Source organism: Phyllobates terribilis, unplaced genomic scaffold (assembly GCF_046119375.1).
Source record: "Phyllobates terribilis strain yellow unplaced genomic scaffold, ASM4611937v1 Scaffold_4__5_contigs__length_816908805, whole genome shotgun sequence".
In the NCBI taxonomy this organism is placed as follows: Eukaryota; Metazoa; Chordata; class Amphibia; order Anura; family Dendrobatidae; genus Phyllobates; species Phyllobates terribilis.
The window spans coordinates 702874355-702895864 of record NW_027362764.1 but is presented as its reverse complement, the minus strand read 5'-3'; the positions used below and the strand labels follow the sequence as shown (position 1 = coordinate 702895864).

The 21510-nt window shown below is 41.9% G+C and overlaps 1 protein-coding gene across 3 annotated transcripts in view; it reads right to left on the bottom strand.

The window, feature by feature from the left end:
• Positions 1 to 21510, bottom strand: part of VPS13B (vacuolar protein sorting 13 homolog B) — a 1155013-nt gene that overhangs the window by 514781 nt on the left and 618722 nt on the right. For all 3 annotated transcript variants that reach the window (XM_073679617.1, XM_073679614.1, XM_073679615.1), the window contains exon 24: positions 16618 to 16838. In XM_073679617.1, coding sequence (XP_073535718.1) covers positions 16618 to 16838 — 221 coding nt within the window. The remainder of the gene's footprint in view (positions 1 to 16617; positions 16839 to 21510) is intronic.

Genomic DNA, 21510 nt, shown 5'->3' with positions numbered 1-21510 from the left:
CCCGGCCCACTACTCCTCCTCCTCCTCCTCACTGTCCTGTGTCAAAATGCAGCAGGAGCCTCTCCCTTCTATCCTGTCTGCAATAAGACAAAAGACGACTAAACTAAGGGGTTAGGGCTAAATGCCCGTGAACAACATTGTGGAGAGTGACATGCCAGTGTAAGGAGGATTATAGGCCATGCAATGCTCCTCTGGGAAATTATGTCAGGCATGTCACTCTCCACAGGGAGAGAAGTTACAACTTAGCCCACAGTCAGAAGCCTCTCATACAGCCAAATCAGATCTCTTGCTTTACACTGAGGAGGGGAAAACATCCTGAAACACGTGTCTGCAAATTGAGATTCTGGTTTGGCTGTTATCCTAAGGCATGTGGCAAGACTCGTTAAAGAGTTGACTGACTTTTAGTATTGCTACTTCCAATAGGTGGCGCTAGAGTTCAAGTCCTCTGCCTCTGTGAAGAGTCAATTTGCATATGTGAACAAAAATTCTAATACCACTCCAACCCCTTCAGCATTGTCACAGATTATCTGACACGGATCCATTAAAAATGGACGTCACTGAGACATATCCATAATGCTGGATACATTTTTTATCAAATCCAAATGACTGGTTACAAGTTAATACTTTCTGTTCTATAGCTCAGTCCCTAACTACTGTGGTGTCAGCAACAAAAATTTCTGCACATTAGTGCTTTGCGCCCATTTACAGATTCCACGGGCCACAAAAGGTAGTACATGGGCAAAGAAAAAATGGTGACCTTTCATCTTGGGTATTAAATGGTGATATAATGATGAACGAGGTGTTGGAAGTGCATGTCTGGTATCAAAGTATATAGGGCAGTGCAGATTTTATTCATCTGGTTCAACCAAAAGGAATTTTTCCTCAATTTTTCCCCAAGTACATAAAAAGCAAACATTTGGCCAAAAATATAAAAATAATTGACTTATGTGGCATTCCAAAAAGTGGAAATTTTCCATTGACTTAGTCCTCAGTCAGACATGACAATCCATGGAGTTGTCCACGATTGATTGTTTTCCTCAGACGGAATGGTCGGGGTAAAATCGAAGAAATGTCCGATATTGAGCCGAGTGTTGGAAAAAGTTTTTCACAGACTGATAGATGGGAGAAACCTATTTTGATGAAAATGAACGTTGAAATTCAGTTAGTTTTTCTTGTACTTAGAAGGAATATGAGGCCTTAGTCCTAAGGGTTTGCTTCTGGAAATAGGGGAAACTACATGAGCACCGCCAAGGAGCTTGGGCTGTGTCTTTAGCCGATGGCACGTATATATCCCCCCATTCCATAGCCAACTGGGAAATGTCATTGCAATATTCACAGAAGAAAATGTTTAACTTACCCATTGTTTGACTAAGTTGGAAGATATTTACACAAGCGTCCATAAATAAGCATTAATCACGGGATGTATATGACAACACATTTGCCATACCGTGTATAAAACATGGCGCACACAAGGAAGGAGGACAAGGACTGGATGCCGGCCACAGCTGGATGCCATATATTCCCTACTGAGTCAGTAGAGACTTTTTTCCCCTACATATATTTATATATTTCCAAGACGTCTCAGCCTGGGGACACACAGAGCTTTGATGCAGGCTTCTCATACGGGCAGAACAGATGCAGGAAACACCAGGGTCAATCTGCTTTCAATGTTAAACAGGACTTGATTTCTCAATATGATGAAAGCTTTCAACACTATACAATTTACTGTAGCTACATTTCCATAAATGCTTCTTGAACTTCTGTGCTTTGTCCTGATTTGCCTAAGTGTAGCTCGGAGCAATTTACGCCATTTATTCGCAGGAACACTTGACCTACAGTACAGTTTGGAACATCAAAATGAAAATTACCCTAGGACTGATGAGCCCACAACTGGTAATACAGTCTCTCTGCAGATTTCATTTTTGTGTGTTAGATTTTGTTTCCAATTTTTATTATTATGCGAATGTGGCAAAAATGGAAAGTTATTTTGTCTCATGGGTTAAGGCCAAGTTCACACAGGGACATGCACCAATGATCACTTCTGGAAATACAGAAATATAGCTAGCAAAAGCTACGAATCTGCAATGCAGATATTTATATAGACATTAGACAACCCCTGTGTGATGAGGGGAGATAGATTTTTCCTGGAGCACAATAAGGGCTTTTTCACATATAGTACTGTAACAGCAAAATGAATGCGTTTTCTGAAATGAATTGCATTTTTTCATTGCGTTTGAGCTCTGATGTGCTTTTTTTTATTAAGAGTTTTTACTGCTGTATTTCCCCGCTGACATCAAAATTGCTTAGCACCAAAAAAATGCATTAAAAAAATATTAAAAAATGCATCAACCACCACATAAAAAATGCACCAAAATGTGTAATTTCAGCTGCAGTATTTTAGACATAGCCTGCCTTTTTCATGTGGAAACAAAAAAATGCTGTGTGTGAATATATCCTAATGTGGTAATCCTTTAATGCTGCAGTGACGTGAGATTGTTTTTAGAAGACATCAGTTCCTTCTAAGGGTATGTGAACACGGCATATTTTTCAGACGTATTCCGCCCAGAATCCATCTGAAAAAAGCGCCACAAAATAGCCCCATAAAATGAACATAGTGCACAGCAATTTCAGAATGACATCGCGTACAGCAATTTCAGAACGTCATTGTGTACAATTTCAGAATGTCATTGTGCACAGCAATTTCAGAACAACATTGTGCACAGCAATTTCAGAACGTCATTGTGTACAATTTCAGAATGTCATTGTGCACAACAATTTCAGAATGACATTGCGCACAGCAATTTCAGAATGACATTGCGCACAGCAATTTCAGAATGTCATTGCGCACAACAATTTCAGAATGACATTGCGCACAGCAATTTCAGAATGACATTGCGCACAGCAATTTCAGAATGACATTGCGCACAGCAATTTCAGAACGACATTGTGCACAACAATTTCAGAACGACATTGTGCACAACAATTTCAGAACGTCATTGTGCACAACAATTTCAGAACGTCATTGTGCACAACAATTTCAGAACGTCATTGTGCACAACAATTTCAGAACGACATTGTGCACAGCAATTTCAGAACGACATTGTGCACAGCAATTTCAGAACGACATTGTGCACAGCAATTTCAGAACGTCATTGTGCACAGCAATTTCAGAACGTCATTGTGCACAACAATTTCAGAACGTCATTGTGCACAACAATTTCAGAACGACATTGTGCACAGCAATTTCAGAACGACATTGTGCACAGCAATTTCAGAACGTCATTGTGCACAGCAATTTCAGAACGACATTGTGCACAGCAATTTCAGAATGTCATTGTGCACAGCAATTTCAGAACGACATTGTGCACAGCAATTTCAGAACGACATTGTGCACAACAATTTCAGAAAGACATTGTGCACAGCAATTTCAGAATGACATTGTGCACAGCAATTTCAGAATGACATTGTGCACATGTTGTGTCTTGTGTCACTTTTTTAACCAATTCAGGTTTCAGAAACTGTGAAGCGGTTAAGAGAAGTGAGATGCTCATTCCGCTCTCTATCCTTAACAGCATAGAGTAAGAGCCGCAAGAATTACAGAGCAGCAGTCTCAGGAAAACAAATGCCGCATTCTCCAGAAACGCCAAGAGATGTTGTTTCTTTTTCCAAGCTGAAAACTTCATGTGCACTGTGTGTGCGTGCAAACGATATCTTAATTCCAACGGTGGAGCTGCCGACATTTTCCCAGGCAAGCTGCTTCTGTAAAAAGCCAGTGGCTTTTTCCTGAAACCGCTTCGTCCGTGGTCTTGCTGTAGTGCTTTGCCGTGGCACCGTTGCAGGCGTCTTTTCCTTATATTTTCAACTATAAAGTTTTACATTGGTGTTCATTATGTTTATTTTTCAAGGCTCATTTTCAGGTGGATTCCAGGCGGAATCTGCACATATCCTAGGTATGATTTTCCGTAGATAAAAAGATTGGAGCAGAATCAGCTTCAAAATTCATATCGAATAACTGTGTGTTTACATCTGCTTCTTAGAGTATGTTAACACCCCAAATACAAAAACTATAAAAAAAAATAAAAAAAAAATAAAAAAACATAAATTAATAATAAACATGAATTGAAGAAAAGAACTCTGAACATATCCTTAGTGTGGAGTCTACTCAGGTTCGATTGACATTTTTTGGGGTGGATTCCATTTTTTCTTGATGTAACAAAACAAGATCAGAATTCAAGTCCACCTAGTAAGATGCAAACCTGATTAAACAGCTCTTATAATTTCTAAGAATAAAGCGCAAACTATGTCTAAATGTACATCTATTAATAAACAGAAAAAAGTACTCTGTTTATAAGATAAATCACTGGCAGGTTTATGACGGAGTTCAATGTATAAACAGAATGTCGTAAGCTTCCTCTAGTGAAGGCTGCCGGTATTCAGAAATTTATAATTCTGCTTTTATGCAGGTAATTTGAAGTTTTGTAACAGCTGCACGTTTCGCTGTCACTTCATCAGCCCCTTGATAAAGTGAAGGAGAAACGCGCTTCGGGCAAAGGGGTGTGAGACCTGGGGTCAGTTTAATTATGGTTTTAACTACGGTTGGGACTAATTGTGCTCTATATCAGCATGATACATGTGTTACACTTTTGGAGTATTGATTAGGAATTTAATTTGTAATGGTATTTATTGCATATTACGTATAGTAAGGCTATAAGCACTTTGTATTTTGCAGTACTTATTTTGAGGTGCAAATGAAAATAACAGGACCGCTGTCATTCCGGCTATACATACGCTCCTGATATTTGGGAAGGCTGATATATTAACTTTTTGCAACATTCATAAATAAGACCACTCCCCTTCACATCTATTTCTGCAATGAATAGATTACCAGTAGTCCTCAAAAGTTTACATACCCCGGCAGAATTTTACCTTTCTTGGCCTTGTTTCAGAGAATATGAATGAAAACAAAAAAACTTTTTCTCCACTCATGGTTATTGGTTGGGTGAAGCCATTTATTGTCAAACTACTGTGTTTTCTCTTTTTAAATCTTAATGACAACCAAAAACATCCAAATGACCCTGATCAAAAGTTCACCTACCCCAGTTCTTAATACCGTGTATTGCCCCCTCTAACACCAATGACAGCTTGAAGTCTTTTGTGGTAGTTGTGGATGAGGTTCTTTAACTTCTCAGATGGTAAAGCTGTCCATTCTTCTTGGCAAAAACATCCAAATGACCCTGATCAAAATTTCACATACCCTGGTGATTTTGGACTGATAACATGAACAGAATTTGACACAAAAAGTTTTTTTGTTATCATTCATATTCTCTGAAACAAGGCCAAGAACGGAAAAATTCTACCGGGGTATGTAAACTTTTGAGCACAACTGTAGTTTTGGTATTATGCTTGAGGTGACTACACCTTCATTATTTAAGTATGTATTTGTGGCTCGAGGACACTTATTTTAGTGTCAGCGGGGTCCTTGGTCGGTTTACTGGGTGTTACCCTGAAGCTACTCTGTATAACAGTCATCACTGGACTCAACTTTATGATAACTTAAATGCCACTGCGAATTATTTCCAATTCCAAACTCTCTCTGGTGTTTTTGCTGTGCCTCATTATGATTTTTTCCTGTTAAAATCTAATTTTACCAACATGTATGAAGAAAGTGTGGCGCTATAGTCAGCTTAGAGTCATGAGCCGACGGGAGCCTCACTGTAAGGCTATGGGCACACTGTGCGTTTTTTATGTATTTTCACTGCATTTTTTCCATGCGGAAATGCACCAAAAAAGCTAGGTAATCTGTCCGCCAGCTAATGCAATGACAATCCTGATGTGCTGTGCACATGATGAGGAATTTTCCGCTCAGGATTGTCATTACGTTTAAATCCGCAGCATGTCCATTCTTTGTAGCGTTCCTGCAGCGCAAAAATGCACAAAGAAAGGTACACAGGCCGGGGAGGAAGAAGACTACTTCTCCCATTATCCGACCGGCACTCCCGCTGATAACAGCAAGGGCGGCGCGGATGAGGGGAGAAGTAGTCTCCTCAGCCGAGCCTGCGTCGGTGCACGCTGTGTAAAAACAAAAAAAAGTAAAAATCTATTTAAAATAAAAAAACACCTTATTCTCGACCGGATCACCCAGCGGCACACTGACAGGAGCGCGCTCATTCCCGGCAGTGTACATCGCTGCGCTGCCGGCGGAGTTCACCAGATGGAGATCAGTTGATCAGCTCTGGGACCTCATTTTACGGCACCGATGCTGTGTGGAAATGTTCCCACACAGCACTGATGCAGTAAATGAAGTCACCGGGGCTTATCAGCTGATCTTCAGCTGATGAACTCAGCCTGCAGCATAGTGATGTACACTGACAGGAGTGATTACACTCCTGTAAGTGTATAGTGCTGTCTTCTACAGCAGTCACATCAGTGATTGATGTGACTGCTGTAGAAGTGACCCAGATCAATGTGGGACACTTGGATTACGTCATGATGGCGGACAGGTGAGGGATATGGTTGTTTTTTATTTTTGTTTTTTTTATAGGAGACTAGGGATTCGGCGAATAATAAATAAATTATTAAAACCGTGTGTAATTTTATTTCAATAAAATAATTTCTTTTAGCCGTGTCTTTATTGAAAAACCGTCAAAACCCTTTACTACGCGGTTAGTAATGGGGGCGTCTATAAGACGCCTCTCTATCACTAACCTGGGCTTCATGTCAGCCGCCAATACAAGGCTGATATGAACCCCAACCTTATTACCCCACTCGCCACCACTAAAAAGCAGTGGGAAGAGCAAGGCTAAGCGCCAGATTTGGCACATCTTATGGATGCGCCATTTCTGGGACTGCTGAAAGCTGATATTATTAGCCTCAGAGGGAGCCAGGATCCATGGCCCCTTCCCTGGCTATTAATATCCGCCCACAGCTAGCTGTTTAGCCTTTGCTGGTTAGATTTTATAGGGGGACCCTACGTCAATTTTTTTCTGGGGTTGCCCTGCAATCTAGCCAGTAAAGGCTTAGCAAAGAGCTGTGGGCTGTTATTTATAGCCAGGGAACATTGATGGCTAATGGCCCCTTCTCCGGCTACTAATATCAGCTCCCAGCGGTATGCTTTCCCTCTGCTGGTTACGAAAATGATGCGGGAGCCTACGCCGTTTTTTTTACTTTTAGTATATGTTTGCTGTGTCCAAAACACTGCATTCTATTGAACGCAGGTAAATCCGCATTCAATACATTCTAGTGGTCAAATTTCTGTTGCGGAGACTATAAACTCCACAAGAGAAATTGACATGCTGCGGTCCTGAAAGACGCGCTGCAGGCCTCATATGCACGCATAGTGGACATGGTATTTCTGGAAATCCCATCCACTATGCTGTAACATCTGGATGCTGCAGGTTTGACGCAGCATAAACACGCAGCTTCAAACCTGCAGTGGCTCCTGATCGTGGGACATACCCAAACTCACCCGGAGCATGCCCATTTCTGTAGTGGAGATACAGCGTTTTGGAAACAGCAAAAATACGCTGTGTACAAAGCGCTGCTGGTTTCTGATCGTGGGGACGTAGCGGCTAAACAAACAGCTGTGAGCAGTTATTAACAGCCAGGGAACATGTTTGCCTAATGGCACCTTCCTAGGCTAAAAATAGCATCTCTCAGCTGTCCCAGAAATTACATGAATGGGAATGCTAATGAGACTGGGTTTAGCTGACACCTAGCCATTTTGTTTAGTGATGACAAGGTATCAATCAGACCCTTTCATTACTAAAGCTAATTAAAGTAAAGAGTTAAATAAACATACACACAGAGTAAAACACTTTATTTGAAATACAACAGACACATTCTTTAATCATTTAAATTAACCAATATACTCACCCCAGGTCTGACCGTAATCCAAGGGTTAAAGTGATGTCCCAAGTTTCCTTTTTCAAATATCTTTATTTAGCTCTAAAAAGCATTAATTGATGTACAAAAACGCATAAAAAAAACATTAAAAAAAGCATCAAAAACGCCTCAAAATCACGGCAAAACACGAGTTTTTTCTGCAGCTTTTTTTTCCTGCCAAGAGATGCAGAAACGCTGCTGAAATTTCTGGAATCAAATCCCGAACGTGCACACATAAAATAAGGAAGTTCCATGACATTCAGTAAGTGCTAAGCACATAGTGTCTGTGAAATTACAGCCTTTGCTTACACCAAGGGTGGGAAATATTTATACCATCATTCGACGAGGGCAGTACAAATCGTGTGCTAACACCACCCACAAAGTACGCCCTGATGCTGGCATTGGTGTCAGGACTTAATCTTTCATTGAACGTGCCTCAGAATTCAGGAGAAAACACTGCGTGCGCGTGCTCACAAAGTAAGAAGAAATGAATGGGCCTGTGGGCCCCAAAACTCAGTTTCCTGCCCAAGCGCTGCTATCTGTCAGGGGCCGGATAAAAAGCCATCGAGGGGCGTAAATGGCCCATGGGCCTGAGGTTCCAAACCCCTTGCTCACACGGGTACAGTACACAAGGCATTAGTCACTTACTAAGAGTCAAGGAAACCCACTGACCGTAAGACGCTGCTCACATACCGTTCCTAGATTTCTTTAGGATGGGTTTAGATGAGCATAAGGAAAGTTGTCAGTTTTTCAGCTAGAAAAAAAAGTAGATGAGGTTTCACTCGTATTCACTCCGTATGACCGTTTTTTACATCTGTATGCACATTTTTCCAGCCATATTACATCCATATGGCATCTGGTTTTAACATGTGCAATTAAACAAATATTAAAAATACAGCTTCCTATGTTAACAATTGTAATGGATCTGTGAAAAAAGAATGACATATGAATGGTAACCTGTATGTAATCTGCTTTTTTTGCACACCAACTGACTCAGAATGGGCGAATCTGATGGAAAATACAGATGAAAATAGCGCATTCTCTGATTAATTTACTGGCAAAATGGCAGTCCATGTGTAAAAACCTCCACCAAATTGACTTGCATTGGCCAGTGTGCTGTCCTTATATTGTCCGTTTTCGATACAGATAGCACATGAACCGATCATGAGAACTGGACACCCAAAATCTCTTTTGTGAATTAAGTACAGTGGGGAAAATAAATATTTGACACACTGCCGATTTTGGCCCACTCCTCCATACAGATCTTCTCCAGATCTTTAAGGTTTCGGGGCTGTTGCTGGGCAACATTGAGTTTCAGCTCCCTCCAAAGATTTTATATTAGGTTCAGGTCTGGAGACTGGCTAGGCCACTCCAGGACCTTGAAATGCTTCCTACGGAGCCACTCCTTAAATGCCCTGGCTGTGTGCTTCTGGTCATTGTCATGCTGGAAGACCCAGCTAAGACCCATTTTCAATGCTCTTACTGAAGGAAGGAGGTTGTTGGCCAAAATCTCACGATACATGACCCCATCCATCCTCCCTTCAATACAGTACAGTCGTCCTGTTCCTTTTGCAGAAAAGCACCCCCAAAGTATGATGTTTCCCCCACCACGCTTCACGGTTGGGACGGTGTTCTTGGGGTTGTACTCATCCTTCTTCTTTGAGTGGAGTTAATACTAAAAAAGTTCTATTTTGGTCTCATCTGACCACATGACCTTTTCAAACGCCTCCTTTACATGATCCAGATGGCCATTGGTAAACTTCAAATGGGCCTGGACACGTGCTGGCATGAGCAGGGGGACATTGTGAGCCCTGCGGTATTTTAATCCATGATGGCGTAGTATGTTACTAATGATAATGTTTGAGACTGTGGTCCCTGCTCTCTTTAAGTCATTGACCAGGTCCTCCCATGTAGTTCTGGGTTGATTACTGATCTTTTTCAGAATCATTGTTACCCCACGATGCAAGATAATGCGTGGAGCCCCAGACCGAGGAAGATTGACAGTCATCTTGTGTTTCTTCCATTTTCTAATAATTGTGCTAACAGTTGTTGCCTTCTCAACAAGCTGCTTGCCTATTGTCCTGTAGCCCATCCCAGCCTTGTGCAGGTCTACAATTTTGCTCCTGGTGCCCTTAGACAGCTTTTTGGTCTTGGCCATGGCGGAGAGATTGGAGTGTGATTGATTGAGTGTGTGGGCAGGTGTCTTTTACACAGGTAACAAATTCAAACAGGACCTAAAATAAAAATTACAGACCTCTCCATTCTTGGTATCAGGTATCAAATACTTATTTTCCTCACTGTAGTAGACCCCATTAACTAGTTCCAGTTTCATGCATGCATTCCATCAACATTCTTTTTTGAAGACAGAGCCTTTTTCATTTCGCATGTCGACAAAAAGGAAAAAAAGACGACATGTCCCAGTTTGGTCTAATTCGTGGACCAAACTTGTCCAGTGAAGTGAATGGATTTGCAAAAAGATGGACAGAATACTAATGCTCTCCATGTTACATCTCCATGCTGTCAGTTTTTTAGTGACTAATCCTAAGAAAAGTTTTGGAAACCTCCATCATCTCCTCACACCAAAATCAGATGAAAATCAAATCCAGCAGACAGATGAATCTGGGGTCAGTAAGGATGTGCAACAGCTGTCTATCAGAGTTACAAACCAGAAAACTTTGGGGCCCCCTTTTCGCAATTTGTGTAATTCCAACAATTAGACCCCAACGATCATATAAAGGCAAAATTCACATGTGCAACAGTATAAATGACTAAAAACAAGCTACAGTGCAATAATAAAAAAAGCCTTTTTTAGTGCCAATAAATATTGAATTAACAAAAAAAATCAGTTTGTATAAAACTGATTTATTTTTTTCCAAAAAGGGCAGAAATGTCTGCGGATCATATTTGCAAACATTTTATTACCTTGAATGTTGAATTGCTTTAAATCACGAGAGACACATTCTCGGGAACATCTTTCCTATAAATGAGACACACAATACACTCCACAGTGCTGCGCAGGTCACCCAGCTGCAGCTCAGTTGACTGCAGACCAAGACATATTGTAAGACACTCAATACCTCTGTGTCTTGACCAGTTCTGAGTTCCCAGAGCTCATTTTCACAGCACTGACTTGCCAGAATGTTACAGTGATACTCTTAAATTTACTGCATGTGATGTCCATGTATAATAAGAGACACAAAATAAAAAATGTCAGACTTGGGAGACATGAATCTGAATCATCCAACTATGTATTCAGAAAGTATCATTTCAGACCACAACTAAAAGTGAACCTTTATTTTTAGCATAGTTAATGTGTGGTAATTTCGTAGTGGAGGTATAAAGTCAATATAACCCCTCCCCCATGGAAATCTAAATAAGTTCATTATAATGCTTTGAGGCCTATGGGTTCAATCACATGCTCGGATTTAAATGCGGCCTGCTGTTTCGCAGGTTTTTCTATGTAATCCGAGAGCAGCGTGATGTAGGTGCTTAGACCCTGATTCCAGGGATGTGTCATTTACTGATCTGCATGCTGTCATTTTTATACAATCACTGTTTTCTCTGCCTCAGATCTAGCAGTGTTCGGAATGCTGACCCCTATATAACCCTGTTCACACCACTGTTTAGAAGCTTACTGTGCATAGGCAGAAAATTGCAAGTCAGTGGCGAGGTTAAACAGCGCAGTTGACTAGGAGGCATGAGACATCTAGTCCTGTAGTGATTATCTCCTGCTGATAAAACACTGATTTTATTGAAACAGCAGCACACAGCCTAGTAAGTGACACATCACTGGAATCAGTGTCTACGTCATATTGCTGTCAGATTACATAGCAAAAACCTGCTGACAGATTGCCTTTTAATATACTTAAGTTCATCTGCTATCCAACACTTGGAACAGTATACAGCTTCAAAATCACACCAAAGTACCTGTTCGTGTCTGCCTACCTGTAATCCCTGTCTAACTTGCTGTCCACTGCCTGTTGTAAAGTGTAATCCGTCTCTACCAGCATGGACTCTGTGTGGGATTACAGGAAGTGGGAGTAGAGTCTTTATCTCTCTGTTCCTGCTCTCCTGTCTGTCAAACTGTAAACAGGCATAACAGAGATGGATTTCTTTCTTTCCGGGTAGACATGCCATAGGACAATGGCAGGCGTAATGGATGTTGAAAGTGAAAAAAAAGGAAGTCTGAGCACCAACAGTACAGGCAGAATGCTGATGAAGACTCGGAGTGGGATTACAGGAATTAGGGGCAGAATCTTTATCCATCTGCTCCTGCTCTCCTGTCTGTCAAACTACATACAGGGATAACAGAAAGGAGGAACTTTCTTCAGGGGAAGGCAAAGCATTTGACAATGGCAGGCTTAATGGATGTTGAAAGTGAATGGAAAGGAAGTTAGAGCACCAACAGTACCAGAACTGCTCAAAAATTGTGAATTGCAAATTACCAAACAAGAGAATTGGGATAGTCCCAGGACATATTTGACTAGCTTCAGCACCAAAAGCAATTTTAACTTAGGGAATGAAGGCAGCATGATCATATTTTTACTTATAACATGCCAGCAATGTTGAAGCAAATGCTTTCTAGGACTTCTAGCGATAAGCTAGAATGTATATATGGCACATCCTGATAATGTCGATCGTATCTTACCAAATACAAGAGTAGATCCCATCACATGACTGCAGGACAATCTTAGGGAAAGAAATCTATAGATCTAAACAGACAGGTAATTGTCATTTTAGGCACTTGTCAACGTCACTCATCTCCAGCACGAGAACTGCTCTATCAAGACCCAGTGAATTCCAGACTATTCGGCATTTCTTCACGCCTAAATTGGAGCTCTCAAGGAAGGAGAAAACTGCATCTACAGGACAAGATACACGGGTGAATATCTCTGATCATAAGCACTGAGAGCTCCATTCAGGAGAAGAGATAAACCTGACACTATCAATTGAAATTTAGGACTATTTGTATTATTTACCAGGTCAATAGGTTTCTTTGTGGGTGTTGGCCTAAAAAAAGTTGGTGTATTTCACACCAACACACCGAGTGACACAGAATGTGAGCACCATTTTTCTTCATATAAACATAACTGGTCGCCGACCCAATACATTGCATCTACTGGTAATTTGTACTCGTCAGACACATTAACTAGAAGTCAATTAAACCCACTTATTTTAGTACGAAATGTTAAAAATGTATCGATCAGGCATGTTGGAGCTCAATTATCCTTTCATACCCTGGGAGGGATCTGGCATATGAATTACCATATTTTTCAGACTATAAGACACACTTTTTTCCACCAAAATTATGGAGGAAAGTGGGGGGTGTGTCTTATAGTCCAGATGTACCTTACCTTATAGTCTTATAATAGTCTGATTGTGGATAGGGGGGAGTGGCAGCGGCAGAGGAGCAGATCACAGGAGGCAGAAGAAGGCAGCTGGGTGATCACGTGTGCCCGCTGCTAAAGAAAATGAATATTCACTGCTTCCCAAGCCTATAGTCCAGCCCACCTCCACGCACTTAAGCCGATGCAGAGAGGTGGGAGTGTGGCGGGGATATGGGTATGTGGAGCAGTGGATATTCAATTTCTTTAATAGCGGGCACACGTGATCGCCCAGCCGCTGCACAAGCTGCGGCTCACACCGTGCCTGCTATTAAAGAAAATGAATATTCACTGCTCTCCACTCCCATAGGCCGGTCGTGGGGAGCAGTGAATATTCCGGCAGCTGACCTCAGCGTGTGAGGGGGCAGCATGTCTGTGATGTCATGTGCTGCTTATAAGCTAAAACCAGCTGCTGGCATCAGATCAGGATGCCGCTGGAGCAGAGGGAAGGTGAGTAGGAATCATTTATTTCTTCATGTATGCGGTGGATGGGGGCCATATATACCAGGATAGGGATGGGGGGCATGTATACCAGGATGGGGGGGCCATGTATACCAGGGTGGGGATGGGGACTATGTGTACCCAGATGGGGACCATGTATACCAGGATGGGGGGCTATGTATACCAGGATGGGGATGGGGTCCATGTATACCAGGATGGGGGGGCTATGTATACCTGGATGGGGGCCATGTATACCAGGATGAGGGGGTCATGTATACCTGGATGGAGACATATATATCATGATGGGGGGTGGATATATATACCAGGATGGGGGGTATTAGTACAGAATTGGGGGACAATACCCCTATTTTCTTCCTCTAAAATCTAGACACGTGTTATGGTCCGGTGCGTCTGATAGTTTGAAAAATATGGTAGCTTGTCATATATTAGTCAGTGTGTGGACATATGCTCATTCTGTTGTCAGCTACTTCTTTGGATTTCCCCATGCACATGTACCATGACCCGAGTGTGCATGTCTTTTGTATGGGTACAGGGAAGTAAGCTGCTGACAGATGTGTCCAGCAACAGCTCATCTCCAAAGAGATGGCCTTTACATTTAAGCTGCCCAAGCCTTCCCTCCTTGACAATATCAATCTTGGAGGGAGATTTGGAAGGCCCTCCTAGACATTAAAGGGAAGCTGTCACCAGGTTTTTACTATGTAATCTGAGAGCATCATGATGTAGGGGCAGAGAACCTGATTCCAGCGATGTGTCACTTACTGGGCTGTATTGCTGTTTCTGTAAAAATCAGTGTAATATCAGCAGATTATCACTACAGGACTAGGTGTCTTGTGCCACCAAGTCCTTCTGATCTGTGTAACCCCATCCCACCATGCAGCTGTCAATATACAGTGTACATAGAAAGCGGCCAATCAGTTTTGTGAGCAGCGATATACAGGGCTCAGCATTCCGAGCTCTGCTGGATCCGCAGCAGAGAAAACAGTGATTGTATGAAAATGACAGCAAGCAGACCAGCAGGTGATATCACTGGAATTGGCGGTTATGGCCGACATAGATCTAATTTACCAAATTTACTCCCTTCAACTTACTGAAAAAAACATTAGCTTAGCAAGTATGTTTTCAGGCGTTAAATCTATTGGTTAGTAGCTATCTCAAGTGTATGACCCAACTTCCAATAAAATACTCTTTTCTTATTTTAAGAAAAAATACTAATCAATGTAAAATCACATCACATCAGAGGTAGCGATTGTAATACAAGACTACGTCTACATAGAAATCCCCAATCATTCAAAATTCCACTTCACAAAGGGATCGTGACACGAAAGGGGCAGCATGAAGGCCATCAGCGTAACAGAGGGCAGGCTTCAAACCTGAACCCACACACGCTGCCATTTATAAAGAACACAAACAAAAAGCAAACTCAGGTCACAATTTGTGTCCCCAAGCACCTTCAAACTCCACTTTTTGCTGTGATGTATCCCAGACACTCTTAAGTGCCTGCCGCCTTCCAATCAGAACTTCATGTAGCGTGAAAAAGCACAAGGGTGTGAACCCGACTGGAGGAATTTTTATTGTTCTTTAGCACGTGCGTCCACAAGTCAGCACCGCCATGCGTCAGGATCTGCGAAAACAGCACATCTGCTACTTATTTCTTCCCGTCAGGCCAAAGAAGTCTCGGCTAGAAGGAGCTCGAGTTACACAAACCCACAAATACATCAAAGTAAACAGTATTCAAATTGCACAAGCCCTGCCATTACTACCGCAACTTTTTAGTATTTTGGTTAATAGGTATGTACAACTATAGAATTTACTTTCATGGGTAAGAAACTAAAATCGATAAGAACGTTACAGCTATTAGACATTTCATCTAAGATAGGAGTAACTATTTGTTTTCCTACTAGGAACTGACACAAAGTTATGTTTCTTTAATGATAACGGCACAATCCAGAAGCAAACAGCTATAAACAAAGTATAATGCAACACAGATGAGAAAATGGGATTACTCCTCATGGATTACGCTGATTTAGGGTAGGATCACACCATGACTTTCTCTCCATCCGAGAAAAATGGTGCGAATATTTTGATTAGACACTGATCAGAGTTTGACTAGAGTTTGATCAGAGTTTGATCAGAGTATGATCAGAGTATGATCAGAGTATGATCAGAGTATGATCAGAGTATGATCAGAGTATGATCAGAGTATGATCAGAGTATGATCAGAGTATGATCAGAGTATGATCAGAGTATGATCAGAGCATGATCAGAGCATGATCAGAGCATGATCAGAGCATGATCAGAGCATGATCAGAGCATGATCAGAGCATGATCAGAGCATGATCAGAGCATGATCAGAGCATGATCAGAGCATGATCAGAGCATGATCAGAGCATGATCAGAGCATGATCAGAGCATGATCAGAGTATGATCAGAGTTTGATCAGAGTTTGAACAGAGTTTGAACAGAGTTTGATCAGTTTCATCAAAGTTTCATCAGAGCTTGATCAGATTTTCTCGGACGTTGGAAGGAAAAATAAAGTTTCTCTACCTTCTCCATTTTGTCAGTCCGTCAAAATCGGATGTCATCCAAGTGGGGTGCGATGTTTTACAAACTCAGACTTGCATTGCTGACTTTGATCTGAAACTCTAACCCTGACACAATCTCTATTTTAAGTTATACATATAGTGGCCACCTAAAACAGATGGACCATAAACATCATTTATCACCTACCACAGGCTACCCCCTGGGGGTACCACAAGTGGGTCTCCCATTGATCTAAAAATTGGGGTTTCTGTGGTTTCTGCTTGAGAAGAGTAGTGGTCATGCAATTGTACACTCATTGTCTATAAAACGGATTGAAAAATGAAAAATCTTGTCTATAAGATTTACTGACCTGTGGATTTGAGCATTTTATTTCCAGAGGCTCCAAGTCGACATGTAGACAGACAACAAATGAGTGGCCAGCTTCAGGACCAGCAGACGGCAGCGCGTGAGAAGTTACAGCGAGGGTAGAGGTACAGCCCATCGGTTCTACTAGGTTCAATATGACTTGATGCTCCACAAGAGTATAGACACTAAAGTTATGGAGGTTGATGGTCCAAGGAAAAGCAACACCTAAAGACAAAAATATACATATATGTAAATCAGCATTTAGTGTAATAGGAAGAATTATGCACAAACTGCAAAAATATATTTAAACAATAAATATAAAATTAAAATTGTAACATTGTTGTAGAGATGATTATATTGAGAATTTAGGATGAGACATACAAGGGGATGGGGTTGTAGGGAGAAGAAAGCTTGGGGGGTTTATACATAAAAAAAAATAATGTTTCTATATAATGTTATTATTTGCATTTTTCTTTGAAACATTTAATAAAAATTTAAGAATAATTATTCATATTAACGGCCTTCAGTTCGATCTCGTGCCATGACAGCTTGATGGTTAAACGCTCTGTATGAAGATCGATCTTGTGCAAGACTAGATAGCTCCACCAGGGTCTTCTCCGCCATTAACTTGATAGTATCAAGCCATCGGGTTTTTGGTTTTCCCCTTCATCTTGTTCCTTCTACTCTTCCGACCACGATGTCCTTCTCCAGTGATTGCTCTCTTTGTATGATGTGTCCAAAGTAGGAAAGTCGTAGCTTGGTGATCTTTGCTTCGAGTAGACAAGATGCATGACATGCCTGTGTGACAGACGCTACAAAGCTTTGAGCATCTTAAGGTTATGGAGACATAGGTGATATGAGAACAGAACCATTTCTGGTACGTTCGGGCACACATTTTGTATGTAATTATTACATACAGTACAGACCAAAAGTTTGGACACACCTTCTCATTTAAAGATTTTTCTGTATTTTCATGACTATGATAATAGTACATTCACACTGAAGGCATCAAAACTATGAATTAACACATGTGGAATTATATACTTAACAAAAAAGTGTGAAACAACTGAAAATATATCTTATATTCTAGGTTCTTCAAAGTAGCCACCTTTTGTTTTAATGTCTACTTTGCACACTCTTGGCATTCTCTTGATGAGCTTCAAGAGGTAGTCACCGGAAATGGTTTTCACTTCACAGGTGTGCCCTGTCAGGTTTAATAAGTGGGATTTCTTGCCTTATAAATGGGGTTGGGACCATCATTTGTGTTGTGCAGAAGTCTGGTGGATACACAGCTGATAGTCCTACTGAATAGACTGTTAGAATTTGTATTATGGCAAGATAAAAGCAGCTAAGTAAAGAAAAATGAGTGGCCATCATTACTTTAAGAAATGAAGGTCAATCAGTGCGAAAAATTGGGCAAACTTTGAAAGTGTACCCAAGTGCAGTTGCAAAAACCATCAAGCGCTACAAAGAAACTGGCTCACATGAGGATCGCCCCAGGAAAGGAACACCAAGAGTCACCTCTGCTTCTGAGGATAAGTTTATCTGCGTCAACAGCCTCAGAAATCGCAGGTTAACAGCAGCTCAGATTAGAGACCAGGTCAATGCCACACAGAATTCTAGCAGCAGACACATCCCTTTAACAACTGTTAAGAAGAGACTTTGTGCAGCAGGCCTTCATGGTAAAATAGCTGCTAGGAAACCACTGCTAAGGACAGGCAACAAGCAGAAGAGACTTGTTTGGGCTAATGAACACAAGGAATGGACATTAGACGAGTGGAAATCTGTGCTTTGGTCTGATGAGTCCAAATTTGAGATCTTTGGTTTCAACTATCGTGTCTTTGTGCGACGCAGAAAAGGGGAACGGATGGACTCTACATGCCTGGTTACCACCATGAAGCATGGAGGAGGAGGTGTGATGGTGTGGGGGTGCTTTGCTGGAGACACTGTTGGGGATTTATTCAAAATTGAAGGCATAGTCCACCAGAATGGCTACCACAGCATCTTGCAGCGGCATGCTATTCCATCCGGTTTGCGTTTAGTTGGACCATCATTTATTTTTCAACAGGACAATGACCCCAAACACACCTCCAGGCTGTGTAAGGGCTATTTGACCAAGAGGGAGAGTGATGGGGTGCTACGCCAGATGACCTGGCCTCCACAGTCACCAGACCTAAACCCAATCGAGATGGTTTGGGGTGAGCTGGACCGCAGAGTGAAGGCAAAAGGGCCAACAAGTGCTAAGCATCTCTGGGAACTCCTTCAAGATTGTTGGAAGACCATTTCCGGTGACTACCTCTTGAAGCTCAACAAGAGAATGCCAAGAGTGTGCAAAGCAGTCATCAAAGCAAAAGGTGGCTACTTTGAAGAACCTAGAATATAAGACATATTTTCAGTTGTTTCACACTTTTTCGTTAAGTATATAATTCCACATGTGTTAATTCATACTTTTGATGCCTTCAGTGTGAATGTACAATTATCATAGTCATGAAAATACAGAAAAATCTTTAAATGAGAAGGTGTGTCCAAACTTTTGGTCTGTACTGTATATCTCTTTTAGAAGAGGTTGACCCAGCCTGGGGGAGGCAATATGCTTAAAGGAGCTGTCCACTACTTTCACATTGATGCCCTATCCGTAATGTATGATCGGCCGGGGTGTCGCATGCGGCAACCCCGCCGATCAGCTGTTATCGGTGCCGATGGCCACAGCACAGAATTGCTTACCTGTGGTGCTTGGCCGTCCATCTGTACCAGCCACAGCGGAGTACTGCACATCCGCCTCCCATTCAATTGAATAGGAGGCGGATGTGCAGTAACAAGAGCCGGCCACTACAACTTGATGGCCAAGCACCGCAGGTAAGCAATTCTGTGCTGTGGCCATCGGCACCGATAACAGCTGATCGGCGGGGTTGCCGCATGCGACACCCCGGCCGATCATACATTACGGATAGGGCATCAATGTGAAAGTAGTGGACAGCTCCTTTAAGCATATTGCCTCCCCCAGGCTGGGTCAACCTCTTCTAAAAGAGATATACAGTACAGACCAAAAGTTTGGACACACCTTCTCATTTAAAGATTTTTCTGTATTTTCATGACTATGATAATAGTACATTCACACTGAAGGCATCAAAACTATGAATTAACACATGTGGAATTATATACTTAACAAAAAAGTGTGAAACAACTGAAAATATATCTTATATTCTAGGTTCTTCAAAGTAGCCACCTTTTGTTTTAATGTCTACTTTGCACACTCTTGGCATTCTCTTGATGAGCTTCAAGAGGTAGTCACCGGAAATGGTTTTCACTTCACAGGTGTGCCCTGTCAGGTTTAATAAGTGGGATTTCTTGCCTTATAAATGGGGTTGGGACCATCATTTGTGTTGTGCAGAAGTCTGGTGGATACACAGCTGATAGTCCTACTGAATAGACTGTTAGAATTTGTATTATGGCAAGATAAAAGCAGCTAAGTAAAGAAAAATGAGTGGCCATCATTACTTTAAGAAATGAAGGTCAATCAGTGCGAAAAATTGGGCAAACTTTGAAAGTGTACCCAAGTGCAGTTGCAAAAACCATCAAGCGCTACAAAGAAACTGGCTCACATGAGGATCGCCGCAGGAAAGGAACACCAAGAGTCACCTCTGCTTCTGAGGATAAGTTTATCTGCGTCAACAGCCTCAGAAATCGCAGGTTAACAGCAGCTCAGATTAGAGACCAGGTCAATGCCACACAGAATTCTAGCAGCAGACACATCCCTTTAACAACTGTTAAGAAGAGACTTTGTGCAGCAGGCCTTCATGGTAAAATAGCTGCTAGGAAACCACTGCTAAGGACAGGCAACAAGCAGAAGAGACTTGTTTGGGCTAATGAACACAAGGAATGGACATTAGACGAGTGGAAATCTGTGCTTTGGTCTGATGAGTCCAAATTTGAGATCTTTGGTTTCAACTATCGTGTCTTTGTGCGACGCAGAAAAGGGGAACGGATGGACTCTACATGCCTGGTTACCACCATGAAGCATGGAGGAGGAGGTGTGATGGTGTGGGGGTGCTTTGCTGGAGACACTGTTGGGGATTTATTCAAAATTGAAGGCATAGTCCACCAGAATGGCTACCACAGCATCTTGCAGCGGCATGCTATTCCATCCGGTTTGCGTTTAGTTGGACCATCATTTATTTTTCAACAGGACAATGACCCCAAACACACCTCCAGGCTGTGTAAGGGCTATTTGACCAAGAGGGAGAGTGATGGGGTGCTACGCCAGATGACCTGGCCTCCACAGTCACCAGACCTAAACCCAATGGAGATGGTTTGGGGTGAGCTGGACCGCAGAGTGAAGGCAAAAGGGCCAACAAGTGCTAAGCATCTCTGGGAACTCCTTCAAGATTGTTGGAAGACCATTTCCGGTGACTACCTCTTGAAGCTCAACAAGAGAATGCCAAGAGTGTGCAAAGCAGTCATCAAAGCAAAAGGTGGCTACTTTGAAGAACCTAGAATATAAGACATATTTTCAGTTGTTTCACACTTTTTCGTTAAGTATATAATTCCACATGTGTTAATTCATACTTTTGATGCCTTCAGTGTGAATGTACAATTATCATAGTCATGAAAATACAGAAAAATCTTTAAATGAGAAGGTGTGTCCAAACTTTTGGTCTGTACTGTATATCTCTTTTAGAAGAGGTTGACCCAGCCTGGGGGAGGCAATATGCTTAAAGGAGCTGTCCACTACTTTCACATTGATGCCCTATCCGTAATGTATGATCGGCCGGGGTGTCGCATGCGGCAACCCCGCCGATCAGCTGTTATCGGTGCCGATGGCCACAGCACAGAATTGCTTACCTGTGGTGCTTGGCCGTCCATCTGTACCAGCCACAGCGGAGTACTGCACATCCGC